Source organism: Pocillopora damicornis, chromosome 2, assembly GCF_964200805.1.
Source record: "Pocillopora damicornis chromosome 2, jaPocDami1.2, whole genome shotgun sequence".
Classification (NCBI taxonomy): domain Eukaryota; kingdom Metazoa; phylum Cnidaria; class Anthozoa; order Scleractinia; family Pocilloporidae; genus Pocillopora; species Pocillopora damicornis.
This window is the reverse complement of record NC_142671.1, coordinates 36679337-36698713: the sequence shown is the minus strand read 5'-3', so window position 1 is coordinate 36698713 and position 19377 is coordinate 36679337. Positions and strand designations below refer to the sequence as shown.

Here is a 19377-nt window from a genome sequence, read left to right as displayed (position 1 = left end):
CACTAATTCTCTATCGTAGTGAATGGCTCATTTTGCTAGATGATGGTTGAGAATCAATGAAATACCGATGCTACATATTCCTGGGTTTTACTACAACTTCCCTTGGTCATTAATGACTCCCTTGCCCCCTCCCCCCCCCCCCCCCCCCCGAAAAAGAAGCGTGAGCTTTGTCTTTCGTTTCCAGTACCCTGGCATTTCTACCAGTGTAACACTCTTGGCCCACAGAACAGGCAGTCTGTAAAAGCATTTTTGTCAAGGTATCTATGAGGTCCAAGTCGATACCGCAAAGGTTAGCGGAAAACATCATTACGCAATGAATTTCGCTACATTAGGTGGGAATCTGGGACGTACAAGAAATTTCTAACTGTTAAATTGTGTTCGCGCAGCTGCCGTTGAAGGGAAGAAATTTTTCATTTCCTTTTATTCCAGTATTTGAGCTTCCTGGAATATGACATTAAGGCGAAGACCCATTGATTCGTGCTGTTTTATTTTGTGACGCAAGACATTGCGTGCATTTCTCGGAACCACGCTACCTAACTACAAAAATAGTGTTACAATTTTGTCACAGACTGATCAAAAGAAAAACCTTTGACTTGAATAAGCAGGGTGCTTGACAACGACAAACACGTCATGTTTGTAAGAACCGTCCGTGACGTTATTCCCTTAGCAACTTTGGCCTCCTAAATGAGAGTCTTACTTAGCGACACGATGACGCCATTTGAATTGTTGACAGCTACCTAAAATTGCAAAGCCTGCAGCGGGTCTCCTCTCTAGAAATTATTTTGCCTTTCTATAAAAATTCAGCAGTTACGTAGGCAAAACGTAACATGCCTCCACTGTACCCTAACTACGCTTAACAAATCATGTACTCCTTCTGATAGTTTTAACAAAATTTTTTACAACCATTTTTCATTTTGAGAGAATCTAGCCTTTAATCACCTACTTTTCTACGAGATCGTACTTCAAACAAGGCGATATCAACCTAACATTAAATTCATTACAACAATTACCTAAAAAGCTAAAAAATAGTCTGTGAATTCGTTTCGAATTTCACACAGTCGCACTTGACAAATCCCAGCTCTTTTGAGCAGGTTACATAAAGGTTTCCTACAGCATTTTATTTTCATGGGTCATAAAAAGAACTATATCCAATGCATGTGCAAGCAAGTTTTCATCGTTCACTCTGCCAGTAAAATGTTACTGCCTAGTAAAAGTCGGGTGTGCGTTTCGTCTCCGAAGTGTCAAATTCAGAGAGTGCCTGAATGGGCGACTCTTGTTTTACTTTCTCTGCACGCTGTAATTGTGGCACGCGGTCATCTTTTTCGAGGTTAACCAGCGGTTTCTTCTCCGGTGCACGCATACGCCAGGTGAGACTGGAGCCCTAGATTCCGTGAAGGGAAAAGTTAAGTGTTACCGAGAACAAGGTTTCAAAAAAATGGTACAGGTGACTTCAAATTCAAATTATTGTATTCCCGAGGTCAAAAAGCTTGTTGCAAATAACAAAGTACCATTTGAATTGGAAGCCCTAACGATGTATCTAACTACACAACAAAACCCTCGCCTAAAGTTTCCTTATTGATTACATCTGAAAAAAGTGATAACCACACTGTTAAGCAAAAAGTTGAATTTCTCTCTTACCCTTGCATCTCCTGACTTGTGCTGTAAACCAGAAAGGAAACGTATAAATTTATGTGTGACATCAAAAGATAAATTTCCAGTGATAAAACATTGATAAAATGTTCATTTAATTGTGTGGTTGACCCAACTCCCAAGAAACACAAGCTCAACCAGACAAAGAGATGTAGTGAGAATTACGAGAGCGATAGCCATACCTTAGTATTAGCAACGTACGAGGCCTTCACTGTAGAAATGACAGCGTTCATTAGATTTTTAGCCGCTGTGATGAGAGAAGTAGCACTGTCCAACTGAAAGAAAATAATAGTGATGAGACCAGATGGAAAACGTATGCCTACTTTTTTAAAGTGGAATTCGAGTCGATGTTCCCCACATTTCACTATCTTTTCGAGTTTATTATTTCGTCAGAAGTAAAGTACAATTTTTAAGGACCTTCCACGAAAAAAAACGCAACGCATTTGAACGTCGCTTCTTTAGCTTAACACCCAATGAAGGCAAAAGCTCCCGCCCCCCTCCCCCCCAAAAAAACTTTTGTTGTGAAATAACAATGATTCAAATGGAGATTAGAAGTTATCATGTTACTGAGGAGCAGTGATGAAGACGAACTTACCCCGGACACTACAAGTTCACCACTGATCATCTGTACGTCAGCTTTCACTCGGGCTGTGATGGTCAGCTGATGGGAATACAGTGCAATGCGCTGTATGTACGCTAACAGATCGTTCTTTGAACTTGAATCAGGACACTAATAAAAATATAAGTAGAAGTTGGTATATTAACCAAATGAAGAAACGCAACAATTTCAAAAATCAAAACCCTGTTCTAGGATTTCAGTCAGTTCAGAAGAGTGAAAATATCGAGCGAGAGAAACATAGCCTGTTCCTTCCGAATGCAATTTTCCCCCACTTCACTTGTCTCCACTGAGTCAGAGTCTAACACAAACTAAACTCACCAAAGAGCTTAGAACCTCTAATCCACACAACAAAATTAGAGCGCTTTTTTAAAGAGCATTTTGGGCCCAGAAATCTATTTCAGCCGCTACCAAAACATGTTGATCAATAATGCCTCCTTGAGTTAAGAATTTACCTTCTGTGCAATTTCGGTAGCTTTTTCATTCATCTTTCTTCCAGCTTTGGCAATTCTCTGAAGAATGAAGAACGAATAGAATAATCATTGATGGTCAATAAACACTGAAATTCACCCAAAACACTGCTTCTTACCTTAGCAGCATCAATCACATCCATCGTAGTTTTCAGCGGTCCTGTTCCCCTGAAGTCAAAATGACAACAACAAAATTAACGAAAATTTCACAATTTCATGGCTTATTGACGACAATTCTGTTTTCCAATAAAAACGGGGCCTGAGTTAGAGGTGTTATCAGAAGCATAATGACATGATCGGAACAACCAGCATAATATTGATATCGTCCGTGACTCCGTTGCTAAACCTGTAACTCCCTTGAGTGACCAAGACAGATTTTCTCCTCACATATATCAGACCGACAAGTTATGATAATAAAGATAAATATTAATTAGGGAATTGTTAGTTGATCCAATACCAAAATTCTCCGATCTAACATAATGAGAATCGTAAGGCAGACAAACTTTGGAGGTAGTGCCATACTCGGAAGCCTCGGAACCAGCATTACAATGGTAAATTTGCAACTACGACGATCTTAGTTTCACAAGAGAATTTGCGGAATCGGATGAACACTAACACGTTCCGAATTCCTCACGACTCCAACTCCGTCGATCTTGCGGCTCCGCTTACGAATCCACCTTCCAATGTTCAATACCTCGTGAGCGCCCCAACGACCTCGTCTCCAACTTCATTTCCGTCTCAAACTCAGTCACTAGCAAAAACCAGTAAAAAACGTACTCTACCTTGTGAAGTCGGACATTTCCATCATCATCATGCACATCTTCTTCGCCAGGATAATAATATCATTTCCACTTTCGTCCCATTTGGTCAACTCTCTTTCCAGCTTTTTCTTCTCTAGTTTCAGTCCCTCGGCCAGCTGTTCAATCTTAGCTTTTTCTTCTGCCGGCAGAGCTCTCATAAGGGACTGGAGACAAGATCAGAAATAACCAAGAATTAATGTTGCAAACTCAAGAAGACGATTATGTGACGTGTGTAGGAACTGAATACGTGAGACGGATTTTTTTGGATTTAATTCCTGCGGATTTTCCGGATTGTCCACGAAAAAACAAAACAAAGTTATAAGCTATGTGGGAGAATAAAGTGAAATATCATGAATGTAAGTGACGTTTCTTTCCTAGACAATGTTCTTCTGCTTAAAGAGAAAGTCGAAAAAAATTAGATCCAAAGGAAATTTCGGTACACTCGGACCGCAAAAATTTGCCCCGATACCGTCATCCTTCTTAATTACACTACCACACAGCTTTCAAGCTACAAAACTTCCTCCTTCGCGACTGTATTTTTGCTTTAGTCATACAACACGCAACGCGCGACGCGCGAAACTCGACACGCGAAACACTCCCTTGCCTACGGTAAGAGAAAGAGGACAAACAGTGGTATCTCCTACCCTTGCACTCCTCTTTGATATACTCTTATCCTTTTCCCATTCATCAGTGTCATCAAACTCAGACCGTGCCTCATAATCAGAAACTGCTCCCTCAAATTCGTAATCAGACACTGGTTCGTACTCAGACTCCGCAGCTGTCATGGCGCCTATGGACAATCCAAGAACAACAAAGTAAATATCTCACTAATCTCGGGTTATGGAATAGTAAATATCGCATTCAACCCACGACATCTTACTTATTTCCTCCTCTGCTGACGGACTGGTCAGCATTTCTTCGATAACTGCAGGTCCCTGGTACCGCGGTTGGCTTATATTTTTTGCCCATTTAACTTGCTCGGGCCCTGTGTACCCCACGAAGGCCCAAGAGCCATGGAACCCAGGATGAACATTGCCTGTGGCACCTATCTCATAAAGAGCCTCCTTTGCGTCATTCACAGAAGTACCTGTTGAATCAAGTGAGAAAAACCATGAGTTAATGTTTGTAACTGGAAAAAGTAAAGTCAAACTATGACGGTATTTAAGAAACAAAACACCTATCGATTAAAGGCACAAGTAATAAATGGCAACAAAAGAGATGACTTTCTCTGCGAAAATTTTAAATTCAATAGTTGGTATAGCAAATAGAACACACCGTCCAACTCAAACCGGCATGACGCCTAAAATTCCCCTTAGACAATCAAATTACAGGCATAACTGTCAAATTAGTGCGCAAATCGGGCTTCCTATAACCAATCACGTTCAAGAACTGCGACACAGTTTTGAACAATCGTTTGCCTGAACGTCATACTTGGTAATCACTGATTTGTGTGAAGATGCCACATGTAACAAACTATACTCACCAGTGGTTCCCTGAGTACCAATCAACACTATCCTCTCCTGAGGAAGCTGTTGTAAGAACTTGGCCATCTTTGCCCCCTCCCCTTTAGACGGATCTGCTGTGTCAAAGTTAGCCGCCATGATAAAGTTTCTGTCACTGTCCAGTATGACAATATTGTGTCCTCGCTGCATGGGCGATCTCTCGATGCCATTAACTTTGATTGATGTTCGGCCTGTTCCCTTTGGATCATCTTCTCCGGTAGCGACGATCGCAACACGAACCATTCCTGAAACAACGCAGCAATAGACGTTACACGGGTATCACTTTTTATCACTGTTAATAAAATTACCAATACAAATGAGACTTGTTTCAAAAATAGTTCAATGAACCAACAGACTTCCGGTGTTCTGATGGAAAAGAGATTTCCACTACAACACGCCCCAGCATTGGCCCTATCTCACCAAAGAGTATTCCGTAGCTCAATGGTGCAACATCCGAGGTCTGAGGTTAGAATCTTTCGGGGGACTCGGGTTTTTTCTTTGTCCGACCTTCGTAACATGAAACACAACACCTTCCTATACTATTACAGTCTTGTACTGAATACTACTAGTTGTTAGGATATCATGTTAGTGAGCCCGTAGTTCATCTCTTCTAAAGCTTGTCCTAGACTGCGCTGCATGAAAAGACTAGCAGTATTGCTAATAATGTGAGAATCAAAGCAATTACTGTAAGAGTTCTGAACCAAAAACAAAACAACATGCCATTCTGTGATCCACTATGGCTCTCATTTACAGGTACACATATCTACTAGCGATCCACAAAGTCGAAAAATGGCTATCAGCAGCAAAACGAAAAATATTAACAAATTAAGACAACGAACCTTTCTGTGCAGCTGGAGTGGGAATGAGTTGTGCCACAATTGCCGGTCCATGGTACCTGGGTCGCACCTCAGCTTTGGTGTAAAATCTTGGTGCGGGTCCAGTACAGCCAGAGAAGGCGTAAGATCCATGAAAACCAGGGTCAAATGGTCCCTCTGCTCCAAGACGCTCCAGCGCTGGTGCTGCGGCGGCCACATTATTACCTAAAGATCAAACCAAGTAAAGCAATTTTCAATTCAGTGTCAAAAGTAAAGCATGGCTTCGTCCTCCTTCGTTTTGTGATTGGTCTGGAGACCCAACACCACCCTTCCCACCGATTAGAATAAAAAAAAACCCAGTTGCGACTTGGCGTTTCGTCGCGCTTCAGGAAACTTGCCTGTTTTCATTTTCCAATCACATTGAAGCCTTACAATATTTCCATCAGTTTTACCTATCGAATGCTTTTATTACTTTGGTTTTGGTTCATCACAGTGTATCCAATAAATTTTGGAGCCGCAAGAGGCAACACACTTATCTTCTGTCCCTTGCGTATGTAACAACTGTGTAGCTTATTTCATGTTAACATAACGCTGACGCGAACTTTGCATTTTTAATGAAATTTTCTCTCAAACGCTTGGTAGTAAGTTAAGAAAAAATAGCAGGCGCTTCGTTATCTAATCAGGATATCGAGACGATTGTAAAGCGCCATGACCAGGCCGATCGACCTCAAGAACTGTTCTCTTCGTTTTTAACCCTTACCCTGCTCTCGGCTTGTCAGCTCCTGTGTGGCCACAAGAACAACATGATCCTCAGGAAGTTGGTTCAAAAACTGTCCCATAGCCGGGCCTTCCCCTGCATTGGTGTTAAAATTTCTGACTGCGTACACGTCACCAATCGGATCAAGTACAACAACATTGTGCCCAGGCTTCCTGGGGCAATGTTCCACACCGTTCACCTTGATAGACGACACACCCATTCCCCCTTCATCTTCACCTCCCTCCGATCGCACTTCAAATTGTAATTTACCTAGAATGATAAACAGAAATTGGGCAAACTTTTAAGTAAGCATTTAAAATAACATTGGTTTTTCTCTGCATTTTCCTGCAAAACTGGCGCCATCTTTCAACCAATCAGAAGCCAAATGATAATCAATAGGGACTTGGTCACCCGCGTTTTCCCGCGCTTCATGTAGTTTGCTTGTCTTTAATGTGATTTCTAAAAGGCTCCTGTCATATTTTCCTTGGTGCCTTTTGTGTAACTTTTTAATTGCAATCATATTCAAGAATAGATTGAAGCGAATATGGTTTCACAGTATCGTGCATCATGGAACTCCTCACTGAACACTATTGGCATGTGCGAGTTTTATCTTTTCTCTGAATAATCAATCACTTTGTTCTGTCAACATACCACTCGCTTTGAGTTGTTCATAGGCAGCTTGTTCTCTGGCACGAGCCTGTGCCTCGGCAAACAGCACAGCAGCTGCATCCTCCATTTCCACTTCTTCACCAGGACCACCTCGTCTCTACGAAGACAAAAATAACAAAATGAAGATGTGAGTCAATGTCTCTCTCGCGATCATAACAGTGTATGTATCAAACATATATCCCGTAATTCATCACTTTAAAGCCCTCCCCCCCCCCTCCCCCAAACAATGTTGCATGAAAATTAGTAAGCATTTTGTTCACACCAGCACTAGGCAACATAGAAAAGAGGACGGGGGGGAAATGAGGGCGGTTACAGACGACGTTTGCCACTCACTATAGCATCTTTGCAATTAATCTTTTCTTATTTTCTATTCATCGTTATTTCGTTGATTACTTCTGACTCGCGGAACGGATCGGCCAGGAAATGAGAAACTGGCCGCAGGAAAGAAAGCTAATGGAAATGAAACTAAAGATGGATAAAGATGGGTGTAATAAAATGAACTTACCCTTCCAGCGAGAACAGCCTTCCTGATGTCTCTTATACCTTCATACACCTAAAATAATAACGCTGTTATTTAAACATTTACCTCCTGGTTCAATTAACATATCCTGGACGTAAACCTCAGAATAGCCAGGCGTTAATTTTTTAATCGCGTTTTTCGGGCGGACGGAAGAAAACGCTTGAGGCTCGTCACGCTCGTTAGAAGGGGCGCGAAAACATGATCCATCATTTTTTCCCGCTCTTCCGCTCTACTAATTGACTCACCCCACGCGCTTTCCTCGCACTGGCATTGTGTTTGCCTGTGCACGCCGGAACGAACGCAAAAAACATATCAAACAAGCTGATCCTGGTTTAAACGACCACGGCTTTTCCAACAATTTTAGAAAGGGTTGGTTTCGAGTTCATGTAAAAGCGATATTTCCAAATTGTGTTTGTTAGCAAGTTTTCCTCTGATAAATTATTACGGTCATTTTCCAAGACTAGTACCTATATATAACTGCTGCACTGAACGTTAAGCTTCAACTTACCAGTTTAGAGGCATCAATAAACTGAGCCTCATCCACTTCTCCGTGTGGATCTTTAGCCAGTGTGTTTACAGATCTCTCAACATTCTGAGCGAAGTGTGGAATCACTGAAAAGGAACATACAGAAGCATATGTTGTTAGACTCTTAATGTAAGATCCAGAGGACACACCTATATTGTACTTCTGTTTCCCTGGGAGTATCACTGTTTCCCGCGAAGAATTCAAGGGTAAATCGAAACTAAAAGGAAAAACAGAACATAGTTGTACTTTTTCTTGCCATGAAGGATATTAAGGGATTTAATTTCTTTGAGAATTTTCGTGAATCATTTTCGTCGGACAGAATCTATAAGAGTTTGTCATTATTCAATTCGAGCAAATGCTTCACTCTTCTTTTTTAACATGAATAAAAAATTGCATTGCAATTTCTATTTGTTGAGATTTGTTTACTCAAGCCATACATTAACGACAGTACGTCGATGCACTGGTCATTTTGGAGTACTCGCGTATAAAAATACTTTTTATAGCGTACAAGCTAGAGTTCTTACCTTCATTCCTCATGTACATGACTGCCCTCATCACATTATCAGTGTATGGCCCTTGTTGGTAGTTCTCCATTTCTGCAGTGACCACATCTTCCAGTCTTGCTGTGCGTCCACGTATCTGTCCAGCAGTCCTGTCCACATTCTCGGGATCTCTCTCTTGCAGAGCCTGGACACATTTGTTCACATCTTCCAAGACATGAGCCTCTGATGGATCACAACAGAGAACACCCTTTACACCCTAACATCAATATCCAGATTCTCCATAGTTTTACCCTTCTCTATAATTATACCGTATTTCCTTTGTTACTGACCTTTATCAGAGGGAGAATTTGATTTTCTTGACCTTAATGTGTGATTCTGTATTCTAAAACCAAATTCTCCCAACTACATGTAATTTACGAGGTTTGCGTAGCAGCTGGGGGAAGAATAAACCATCAGATCTTGTGAGTTGAAAGAGCTACACAACACTGCACACTTAGGTGACAAGGGCACAGACAGGATATTCCAGTAAGGGGTCTCTTTGAGGGATAAAACTGGTGATAGCATTCAAAATTAATTCATTATCATAAATTCAATCATCATTTATTATTGATGAAGATGGTTGTCACAAACTTCCTTCCACCTCCCCTCCTACACTCATGAAATGCACTTACCTGTAGTAGCTAAAAAGTCTTCAATTCCAGTAATGTCATCAACAGCCTCAGTGAGAACCTGCAATTGCTGTTCCCAAGCCTCTTTGAACACATCCATATTTTCTCGAGCCACCTTACTGTGAGGACGGGCAGCAAGTGTTCGAGCAGCATTAATTACCTACAATTCATACATAAATACACATAATAAATGACCAACTGTAAAGTTACTGCTTCGAATCTAAGTACAGAACAAAAATTGAGGCAAATTTTCCAAACCATACTTTTGAATAATAGAGGTACAATACATACAGTTTTTGGAGCATACTTTTTCCATTAAAACTTTGATCCTTAATTACAATCTCACTGTTTATGCAAAGTTGATCTTTACCTGAGGACACAAGTTCTGCAATCTCTTTGCTGCTAGTCTCACCATCTTTACCTTCTCAGGATTCACTGACATAGAACAGGCAAGATTTGCCACCTGAAGAAACATGAAGAGCAAAAATTGTTTTGAAATAGATTCAATAAAATCAGGTTACTATGTAATCCTTTTGATAGAGATTCAGATAAAAAAATTAACCTATCCCTTAATCACCATGGATTTATTGCTTTAAGTTTTCTGATAGGTTCATGTGTCTGTCCTCTTAATTTGTTTTCCAGTATGGTAATGTATGATACAAAAAGAGAAAGCTAAAACTTACACTAAGGATGAAACTGAACAGTAACAAATATGCACAATGTACACTGTTGAACCAAATAACTAAACTAATTAAAATGAAAAATCACCTCTTCAAGTTTTGCAGCATGGTCTGTAAATAACTTGGCACATTCTTCTACTTCTTTCTCATTCCCAGCTTGAGCTGCTTCAATCATCATGATCAGAGGCATTGTGGTCTCCAAGAAAGAATCAGAAACATGATCCACAACTGCACGACGCAACTAGAACAAAATCAAGAAATATTAGTGACTTTCCTTTAAAGTAACAGCCCACATTCTGGCCAAGCACTGGTTGATTTAAATGGACTTGCAGATTCAGTCTGCAGCAGTAAAAGGAATGGAGTTACATGTAAGAAGACTTGCTGTAAAAGATGTCAGTGATTAAGCATCTACAAGATGGAACTGAAAAGGCAGGATTCAGACTGATGTATGAAAGGAGGAGAACTAGTTTCACAATGCTAGAACTAGGGAATCTGGGTAGGTCAACACCCTAACCTCCTAGCATTCATCCCAGATTTTGATGACAGGTGTTTTCAAAAGCCTGCCAAAATCACTCTAAAGGGGAAAAATAAAATATCAAAAGCTGCCTTATTCATTAATTATTTTACCTGGCCTCTCAGCTCCCTGGTTCGGTTACACATCCTTTCCAGGGCCTGGTCTAGAGACCCTCCAGGAGCAGCCTTCTTCTTTCCTGTGGCCTAAACACCCAAGAAAGGAAAACAAAATGTCAAAAGACTGTGACAAAGACTTAATTTCCACAAATACCAGATTCTGCAAAAACATTCCTATTCCACAGCCTTGGCACTGAACAAGTCAGTCTAAATTTTAACCATTAACAACCTAACATCAGTATGCACAGTCTCCACTGTTCTCTACAACTTTGTATGGTACTGAAAAGGCAAATTTGCTGAATAATCCACAGCTTCTAAAGTTGATGATAACTCCTTATTCTTACAACTAAACAATTGATTCACCAGTGATACTGTAAGGAGAATTATGGGTCAACAGCTGGAGTATTAAAGCAGGTTTTAGATTGGACCACTGTCCTCAAAAAGTCCCATCAATTTATGATACGTGTTATCTGCATGAGTAATATGGAGTTCTTACATGATTCATATACTCTGACAGTAGATCCTGGAGAGCTTGCCGCACACCATTACAGCTTGCTATAATCTTGTCCCGTGTATCATCTCTTGTTGACATTGAGTCAGCTAACTGTGCTGCTCCACTGATGATGCTTTCAAGACGCTGCTCCAATGTGGGACGGGTGCGCTTTTCAGAGTATGAAGTTGGATCCATGTTGATCTGGGACTGAAATACAAAGAAACATGCACAGTTTAAGCTGTACTACATGACTAGATACTTTGAAAATAAAAAAGGAAGCTCATCCTAATAACTGGGTATTATGACACAATTTAATTAATCACATGAATGTGATAAGATGGAATAGCTTTAGGTTATATTGGATAAGTATTCCTCTCAACATGTTCTATAAGTATCACTCAGCTAAGCACATAATGCAACATGATGTTAAAATGCTTCTGCATAACTTTTGTATCAAAATGTCCCTCACTGCCATACCCAGTAATGGAAGGAGTGGCAATGCTGTGTGGTGACAGGTGCTCACTTTGAAATATGGGGGTTCCAAGGTAAACTATGAATTGTGCCTTTAACTTATAAACAGCTTTATCCATGGTTGTCCCATGTTCAATTCCCCTGTGGCACCTCAAAAGTAGTCCACTAGTTTGCCAACAACAGCTGAGACTGTAACCAGTTAATACTAGATATTCACTTATTTCCTTGCTTAGGCCTTACAGTGTCTGACTCAGTAAATTTCCAAACAGGTGCTAATTGCTTGATATTAGAAAAATTTGATAAAATTTGTTTTTCTTCACAATCTACTCACATCAAAGTCATCCAAAGCTGTTGCCAATGCCCCTGGAGTCTCATATGGGTGAGGTCCACCTGAGCCAGTAGCCTGTGTTGCCCCTGAAATGGCATTCACTGCTTCAGACATTTGCTTCATCACAAAATCCCTGTTGGCTTTTGCAGAATCCACTTCAGGATGACGCACATAGGCCTAAAAGAAGCACAAAGGTCAGCACAATGCTAAAAAAAGTTCTCAATTGAAAAGTTTTATGAGACGCCCAGGTACTTAAGTTTTGCAGAACTTACATGTCTCTAGGTGGGGGAGGTTTCCTGTATGTGTATGTAATTTGCCGACATCCAACATTCATTGAAAGCAATACAAACCTAGAATTGTCTTTCAGTCATTGACAGATTTTAAAATAAGTCCCTAACGAAAATCGTGCAAATCTCTAGCTGTGTATTCTCTGATCAAGGGAAGCTTTCAGCCCTTAATAATTAATTGAATGGTTTATATTTCTTTTAACTGTTAAGTACAACTAAAAAATAACTGCTAAAATACAGCTGTAGATTTGCAAAAGGTCAAGTAGAACTTGCCTAATAAACATTGATACAGCTGCAGACAATGATTTAAAGAAATTTACCTTGGAGGAGGACAGCAGCATTTTACTTGACTCTTTAAGAGTAGCCCTAGCAGCAGCCATGTCATCTTTCCTATGTGGATCTTTTAAGTCCTGAATATTTCAAGGAAACAAAAGTTGAATCATTAAATGGTGAATTCAGTGTCAGTTTAGACTGTCTGACCAAGAAGTCACAGAACCAAGAAACCTCTAGAAAACAATACTAAGATCACTTACTGCTTGTCTCTTGCCAGAAAGTTTTGCCAAGTCCATCAAATCATTCCCAAGATTCTTAAAAGAATTCAACAAGTCTGCAGTGTTACTAGCTTTTTCTAATTCCTTCAGTCTCTTCTCCACCTAACCAAAGTAAATAACAAAAATGATTCAAAATTAACTTATAAAACAACTACAAAATTAGATTAATGCTTAATGAGAGGGGATTATATTTGTGTCAACAATTTTTTGTGACTCCTGAATCAGATCCATAACTGCTGACACATAGGATCTTCTGTTGGTCAAAGATGCTGATGCAGAGTATTTTGAACCACAGAGCAAAACTTCTAACTGTAGTGTTTAGGCTATTGAGACATTTCGTGCCGCATACATGGTGTAATGTAGGTTCGAGTTGCATCTCGAGTAGCGGAAAGCATGACGTGTTGTAAAAGTCGTGTGCAGTGAATTAAAACACTTCAAAAGGTTTAATCCGTGTTAATCTGCTTATTTATTGGCCATCACCACATTTGGCGACGAGGAAAAAGCAGGATAAAGGTTCTTGTGGATCCTTAAATTGAATTTCGCGACATGCCTGACACCGAGAGAGGTGAAACCAGCGACACGCCGCCACAACCAGCGCCGAGCTCGATCGTCGAACCAAAGACTCTTGAAGTTCGTGGTTTACCTTGCTTCGACCCCAAGGGAGAACCGACTACTCTTTCCGTTCAATGGAAACGCTGGAAACGTGCTTTTCATTTGTATGTGGCATCGAAAGGTATTACGAATCAAGTGCAAAAAGTGGCTCTATTACTGCACTCAGGTGGGATGGAACTGCAAGAAATTTTCTACACACTTGCACCAGAAGACGAAGCTCAGAACAACTTCGACAATTGTGTAGCCATCCTTGACAAATATTTTACGCCAAAAGTGAACGTACCTTTCGAGAGACATGGTTTCCGACAAATGGCACAACTCCAGAGCGAAACTATCGATCAATTTGTGTGCCGCCTTCGACAACAAACTGTCTCGTGTGAGTTTGACAAAGTGGATGAGGCTATCCGGTATCAGTTGATTGATCTGATTTATTGATCTTGACTGATTTATTGGCCATCACCACATTTGGCGACGAGGATGGGATGTGCACTTCACTCCTTGTTGCTTCAAACTTTCCCACGTAGCTTTGTTCACAAGGTTGCATGATGCTCCAGAGTCAATAAGTACATCCTTTAACTCTACACCTCCCACTTTCAAATGTATGATGCCACTTGTCTTGTTTCCGTCATTCACGGCAAAGGCATAAGCATCTCTTCTGCAATCATTTTCACTGCATCTGTTTCCTCTCCACTTCTGTCCTTTTGGTCCAGGGAGTTAAGTCTTGACAGGGCGTCTGCAATGTTGGTTTTTCCAGGACGATACATAACTTGGAAGTTGTAGCTTTGCAGGCGGAGCACCCATCGTTCGATTCTTGCAGATGGCTTGGATTTACTCTTGTAAATACATTCCAGAGGTTTATGGTCAGTCTCAAGTTCAAAGTCACGACCGTAAACATACAGATTAAATCTTTTGCAGGCCCACACTAAGGCAAGTGCCTCCTTTTCGGTTTGAGAATATCGCCTTTCGACGTCGGTTAGGTTCCTGGACGCATAAGAAATCACTCTCCAGACTCCATCTTGGAATTGTGTTAGGACTGCTCCGATACCAGTAGGACCTGCATCTGCGACAATACGGGTTTTGCAATCATTCTTGAAGTATGCCAGTGTTTCTGCTCATGTCAAGAGATACTTGAGCTTCTCAAAAGACTGTTGCTGAACTTCTTTCCATACGAATGGCTCGTCTTTTCTAGTCAGCTGTCTGATAGGCTCAGCTTCCTGTGCAAAATTTGGCAGGAATTTAGCACAGTACTGTACAAGGCCTAGGAAAGATCTGACTTCAGCCACATTCTTTGGAGGTTTCGCATTCTGAACTGCTGCTACCTTTTCTTCACTGGGTGTAACTCCACTCTTGCTCAGGTCATGTCCGAAGAAGGTCAACTTGGGAAGTCTGAACTGGCACTTGTTTGGATTCAGGGTTAGTCCACACTGTCTGAGGTGATCTAGAACAGCCAGCAAATTCTTGTCATGCTGCTCAATTCCACATCCATGTACGATCACATCATCTGCAATATTTGCAACACCTTCACAACCTTGCAGAACATCATTCACAATCTTCTGATACTTTTCTGGGGCTGACGTAATGCCGAACATTAGTCTCTTGTATCTGTAAAGGCCTCTGTGTGTCACAAACGTAGTAATTTGACGGGACTCTTCATCAAGCTCAATCTGGTGGAATCCCCAGCGCAGATCTAGTTTGCTGAATACAGTTGAACCATTAAGGTCATGGAGAACTTCTTCTATGGTAGGAATAGGATGCCTCTCTCTCTCGATGTTAGCATTAGCATCTCTAATGTTCGGAAGAGAGTTGAAAACAAAACTGCCTGAATTACGCCCCAACAAGAGCCTGCTGGATGAAAGCATCAGAGACCGAGACTGGAACCACAAATTGTCTAGTAAGCTCTATGCTGACAAGCAAAGGAATGCAACTTTCAACCCAGTAGTCCCTGGTGACAAGGTTCTGCTTAAAAACACCAAATCACCTGGTAAGCTGGCTCCAAAGTTTGAACCTCAGCCATACACCGTCCAGACCAAGGAAGGACAAGAACTCACCTTGAAAGCAGACAATGGCACCTTGTATAGGAGAAACAGCTCTTTTGTCAAACCTTACAACACCCCTGGAGAGCCAGAGTCTTCTCCTCCTGAACAGAGTTCCAGAGAAGCAAACCCCCCAAGCCCAGCTCCAGCGATGCCTGAGTCTAGCACAACCTCAAGTACGGCAGAGACAAGAAGCAGACCAACCCGTGCTACGAAATTGCCTGGAAGATTTAAAGACTTTGTCCTGGACAAATGAACTGACTTGTTTTAACTTTTTAGACTTTTCACTGAACATGATTTTGTTCAGAACAGTTTGCAGTTTGAACCCTCATATTGTTTATGAGTATTTGATATTGTTGTTGCTCGTTATAAAGACATTTTTCTTGAACTCAATTAACTGCAATTAATTGCGACAAAGGAAGGGAATGTAGTGTTTAGGCTATTGAGACATTTCGTGCCACATACATGGTGTAATGTAGGTTCGAGTTGCATCTCGAGTAGCGGAAAGCATGGCATGTTGTAAAAGTCGTGTGCAGTGAATTAAAACACTTCAAAAGGTTTAATCCGTGTTAATCTGCTTATTTATTGGCCATCACCACACTAACCACTTGAAGAACACTTCTAACAATGATTTTGAATAACATGCAAAAAGTGGAACTAATAGCCATCAAAATTCATATGGAAGGTGAGGACGGAAGAATCTTAATATCTCAGAGGGGAGAAAGAAGAAGGGGATGTTGGTATTACTGTTAGTATTAAATCAAAATGTTTTACTGACCAGTTTCAGTGAGGCAAGGAGGCGATACACATCTGCCATGTCAGCAACACACAACAACCTTGTAACAGAGGACAATAGTGCCCGAGCAGCCCTGACCATTGAAGCTCTTTTGGCTGACGAACATGGATCATCTGCAAATTCTTTGGCTGCAATTTGCATTGAATCACCTGAAAAGCAAGATGAAAACCTTTAACTCTTGACAAATCTACTTGCAGTTACATATAAGAATTGTAAATTAAGAATTTTAACTAAGTACTGTACATAGCTAGCTGCTGGTAATTATTGCCAACCTTGTGGCTACTAGGATGTTATATAAATTTCCTGTTTAGTTACTGACAGCAATGATTTATATGTCCAATCTCCAATTATCCTTCTCTTAAGGAAAAGTTATGTCTGAGTAAAATGAAAACTAATAGAGAAATAATGAGGTCATGTTCAACCAGTAAGACAACATATTTTCAGCAACATTTATCCCTTAAAAATGTAAGGACTACCAAGGCATACAGATGATGTTGATAGACAAAACATAGCTTAATGATTAAAATACCATGCAGACATATTGAAAGACAAGATCAAATCTTTATACTTAAGAAGATCAGACCTTCTTTGGCTTCTTATTCAACTGCCTTAAAGAAGTTTAAAAAACAATTTAATGGTAATTCCACTGATAAAATCCAACTACCCAGGCCATACCTGCCCCACGACAGTCCTTGCATGCTGCTAACATTTCTTCTCTGATTTCAGGAAACTCTTGAGCAATTTCCTCCCCTGTTTTTATAAGCCGAGCTGTAGCATCTTCAATGTCTTGGGCAAGCTTATGGGCATTCTTAGATTTTCCAAGTTTGCTACCCTTTTTCTTTGGATGATTAACCAGGGTTGTTACCTGCAAACAAGAACATGGTTGATCACTGTCATGAAAAGGTCTTGTTTACACATGTACCCCGACAGAGATTTACTAGTTTTCCAGGAAAGATGCATCTTACATGAATTGATGATAGAGACATAAAAAGGGCTCTTTACCTTCAGAATTCAAGCATTTACAATATTATTAGATAAGAAAATGCCATCACATGCAATTCCTTTCTATTTTAGGGCTTGTTTAAGATTAAAATTTTTGGTGGTGGAAGCTGGTTGAAAATTTTTAGGGAAACTTAACTCTCTTTACAGCACTTGAGACATGGAGATCATCGCTGTGTTAGTGGCACAAATTGCTGTCCTTTTGAAAGACCGCATAACAAATTTTTGGGGCACCATTAACTTTGGTCCAAGGAAATAACTTTTTCTATCTACTGTGAGGTTTGGTTTGTCATGATCTCTTATATCAAAATAATGTCATGACAAAATATAACAGGGGAAAAAATTGTGGATACACACTGACATGTGGAGTCACTGTGCATGCACTTACAAAACTTTTCAGTAAAGTTATTATCAGTTGACAACATGAAACATTCCAAGATCAGAGAGGCAACATTTAACCCCATGCAGGGTAGTAATTTCTTTATAATTACAGGAACGAAAGGTAACTCATCCTTGACAACCTTGATAACTGTCATATTATGAAAGGCGGCACCGAAGCAATTACTGTAACTCACTTGATAGAACCTACACTTGACGTTTAACAAGTGACAGTCCTGGACTCAAAACCAAACGAGGCGAAGAGACTTCCATAGATTATTTACACAAATACGCGGTTGATAATATTTTTGGTTGTCATTTTAGGAAAGGAAAATGGCCGCACCCTCGTTTATCGCTGAATTCTTAGTAACGAGACACCGGTAAATCGCCGGTTTAAATAGCTGAAAATTTCCTTATCAACGGTTTACAACATTGATTTTAAGGATTCGCTAACAGCACGGACGCAAAATACCCGGTGGTCTAACGTACATCCAATGACAATCCGTAATTTGTTGCTAAAATTCGTTCAGTTTTAAGCTAAACGATGGCCCAGTGAACAGAAAGGAAGAGTTAAGTAAACGTTGATAATATTTTGACTCTGTTCACCTGGAATTAAGTGTAGAAGATCTTACCGCCAAAATGGAGATTATACAGGGTTTTCACAGAGTTCTAGGTAAGATAAAAACTTGAATTTTGCTCTTAAAGCTAATTTACATGTTAAAGTAAAAACACTCAAGCTGCAGCAAGAACAGTACGGAATATTTCATCGTTCGACGAGACGCCAATTTGATCGAGGAGAAAAAACTTGGATACATGGACGCTCTCCGCTCTTCGCAACTGGACAGAATGTTTTTCTTGAGCCATCACTAAGAAACCGTGTTGAGACATCGTTTGATATTTCAGAAAATAACTCCACTAAAAATCGAGGTAAGCTGGATAACTCAACAGCACAAAATTTACCTGGTGAACAAGTGGCTCGAGGGTCTTCTCGACTGAATGCGTCCGAATTTCTAGAGTTTTTGGATCCCATTTCATTTTACTCTTCTCCACTTTTATGTCACCGGTCACCGAAGTCGTCCCTCGACTCATGGTTGCATAAAAACGTCCTGAAACGTCAACAGGACACCAGCCACAATCACTAAATTTGGAAGTGCGTTTGAAATATTTCTCGCCAAGCTACAAAACGGATATGCGGATTATTTTTATCACGTGACTAGGTTGGAATGCTACGCCTAAAATTATTTTGAGGGAGGGAGGGCTAGGCAAAATTACCAGATGAATGGATGAAGAGCTTATTCTATCTTCACTGAACAAATCATTAAATTTATCGTATGAAACTGTAATGAAGACGTTCGTGAGACCAGATAAATCACATTTGTTGGTTTTTTCGTAGCGGCAAAACTAATTTTTTTTGGTTACATGAGAGAAGGGGGTGCGTTTTGCCAATAAAAAGCGTTTCGAATAACACATTTTTAGATTAATTTTAGATTAAATTTTCTCTCCTATTGATCAGCCGCAAGTTTAAAAGGTACGAAAAAACCCGTTGAAATAAGGTTTTTTGTAAAGCCAACCATGAGGTTTAGAAAACAAATAAGGCCAAGAAAAAAAATTCCAAGAAATAAA

At 40.3% G+C, this 19377-nt stretch overlaps 1 protein-coding gene across 1 annotated transcript; it reads right to left on the bottom strand.

Annotated features, from left to right (window-relative positions):
• Positions 1–466: 466 nt before the first annotated feature.
• Positions 467–18969, bottom strand: LOC113685576 (catenin alpha-2). Its single transcript, XM_089196015.1, has 27 exons — positions 18715–18969; positions 17053–17242; positions 16360–16526; positions 12919–13038; positions 12706–12795; positions 12102–12275; positions 11303–11506; positions 10804–10893; positions 10265–10417; positions 9867–9959; positions 9500–9656; positions 8850–9050; positions 8308–8411; positions 7785–7832; positions 7262–7376; positions 6614–6880; positions 5878–6078; positions 5020–5283; positions 4417–4623; positions 4181–4326; positions 3519–3700; positions 2856–2904; positions 2722–2778; positions 2246–2380; positions 1833–1925; positions 1639–1659; positions 467–1381 (listed from the first exon to the last, which is right to left on the bottom strand). The coding sequence occupies exons 1-27, from the start codon at positions 18841–18843 to the stop codon at positions 1205–1207; spliced, it is 3834 nt and encodes a 1277-aa protein (XP_089052141.1). The 5' UTR covers positions 18844–18969; the 3' UTR covers positions 467–1204.
• Positions 18970–19377: the final 408 nt, after the last annotated feature.

What these genes read in the sequence shown, in the direction of transcription:
- LOC113685576 (XM_089196015.1), bottom strand. Translation starts at nt 18,843, where the DNA reads ATGAGTCGAGGGACGACTTCGGTGACCGGTGACATAAAAGTGGAGAAG. An exon ending in ATGCTGCAAAACTTGAAGAG is followed by an intron (nt 9,960 to 10,264) that starts GTGATTTTTCAT and finishes ATGTTTCTTCAG; the next exon opens with GTGGCAAATCTTGCCTGTTC. An exon ending in CTACCGAAATTGCACAGAAG is followed by an intron (nt 2,381 to 2,721) that starts GTAAATTCTTAA and finishes TATTTTTATTAG; the next exon opens with TGTCCTGATTCAAGTTCAAA.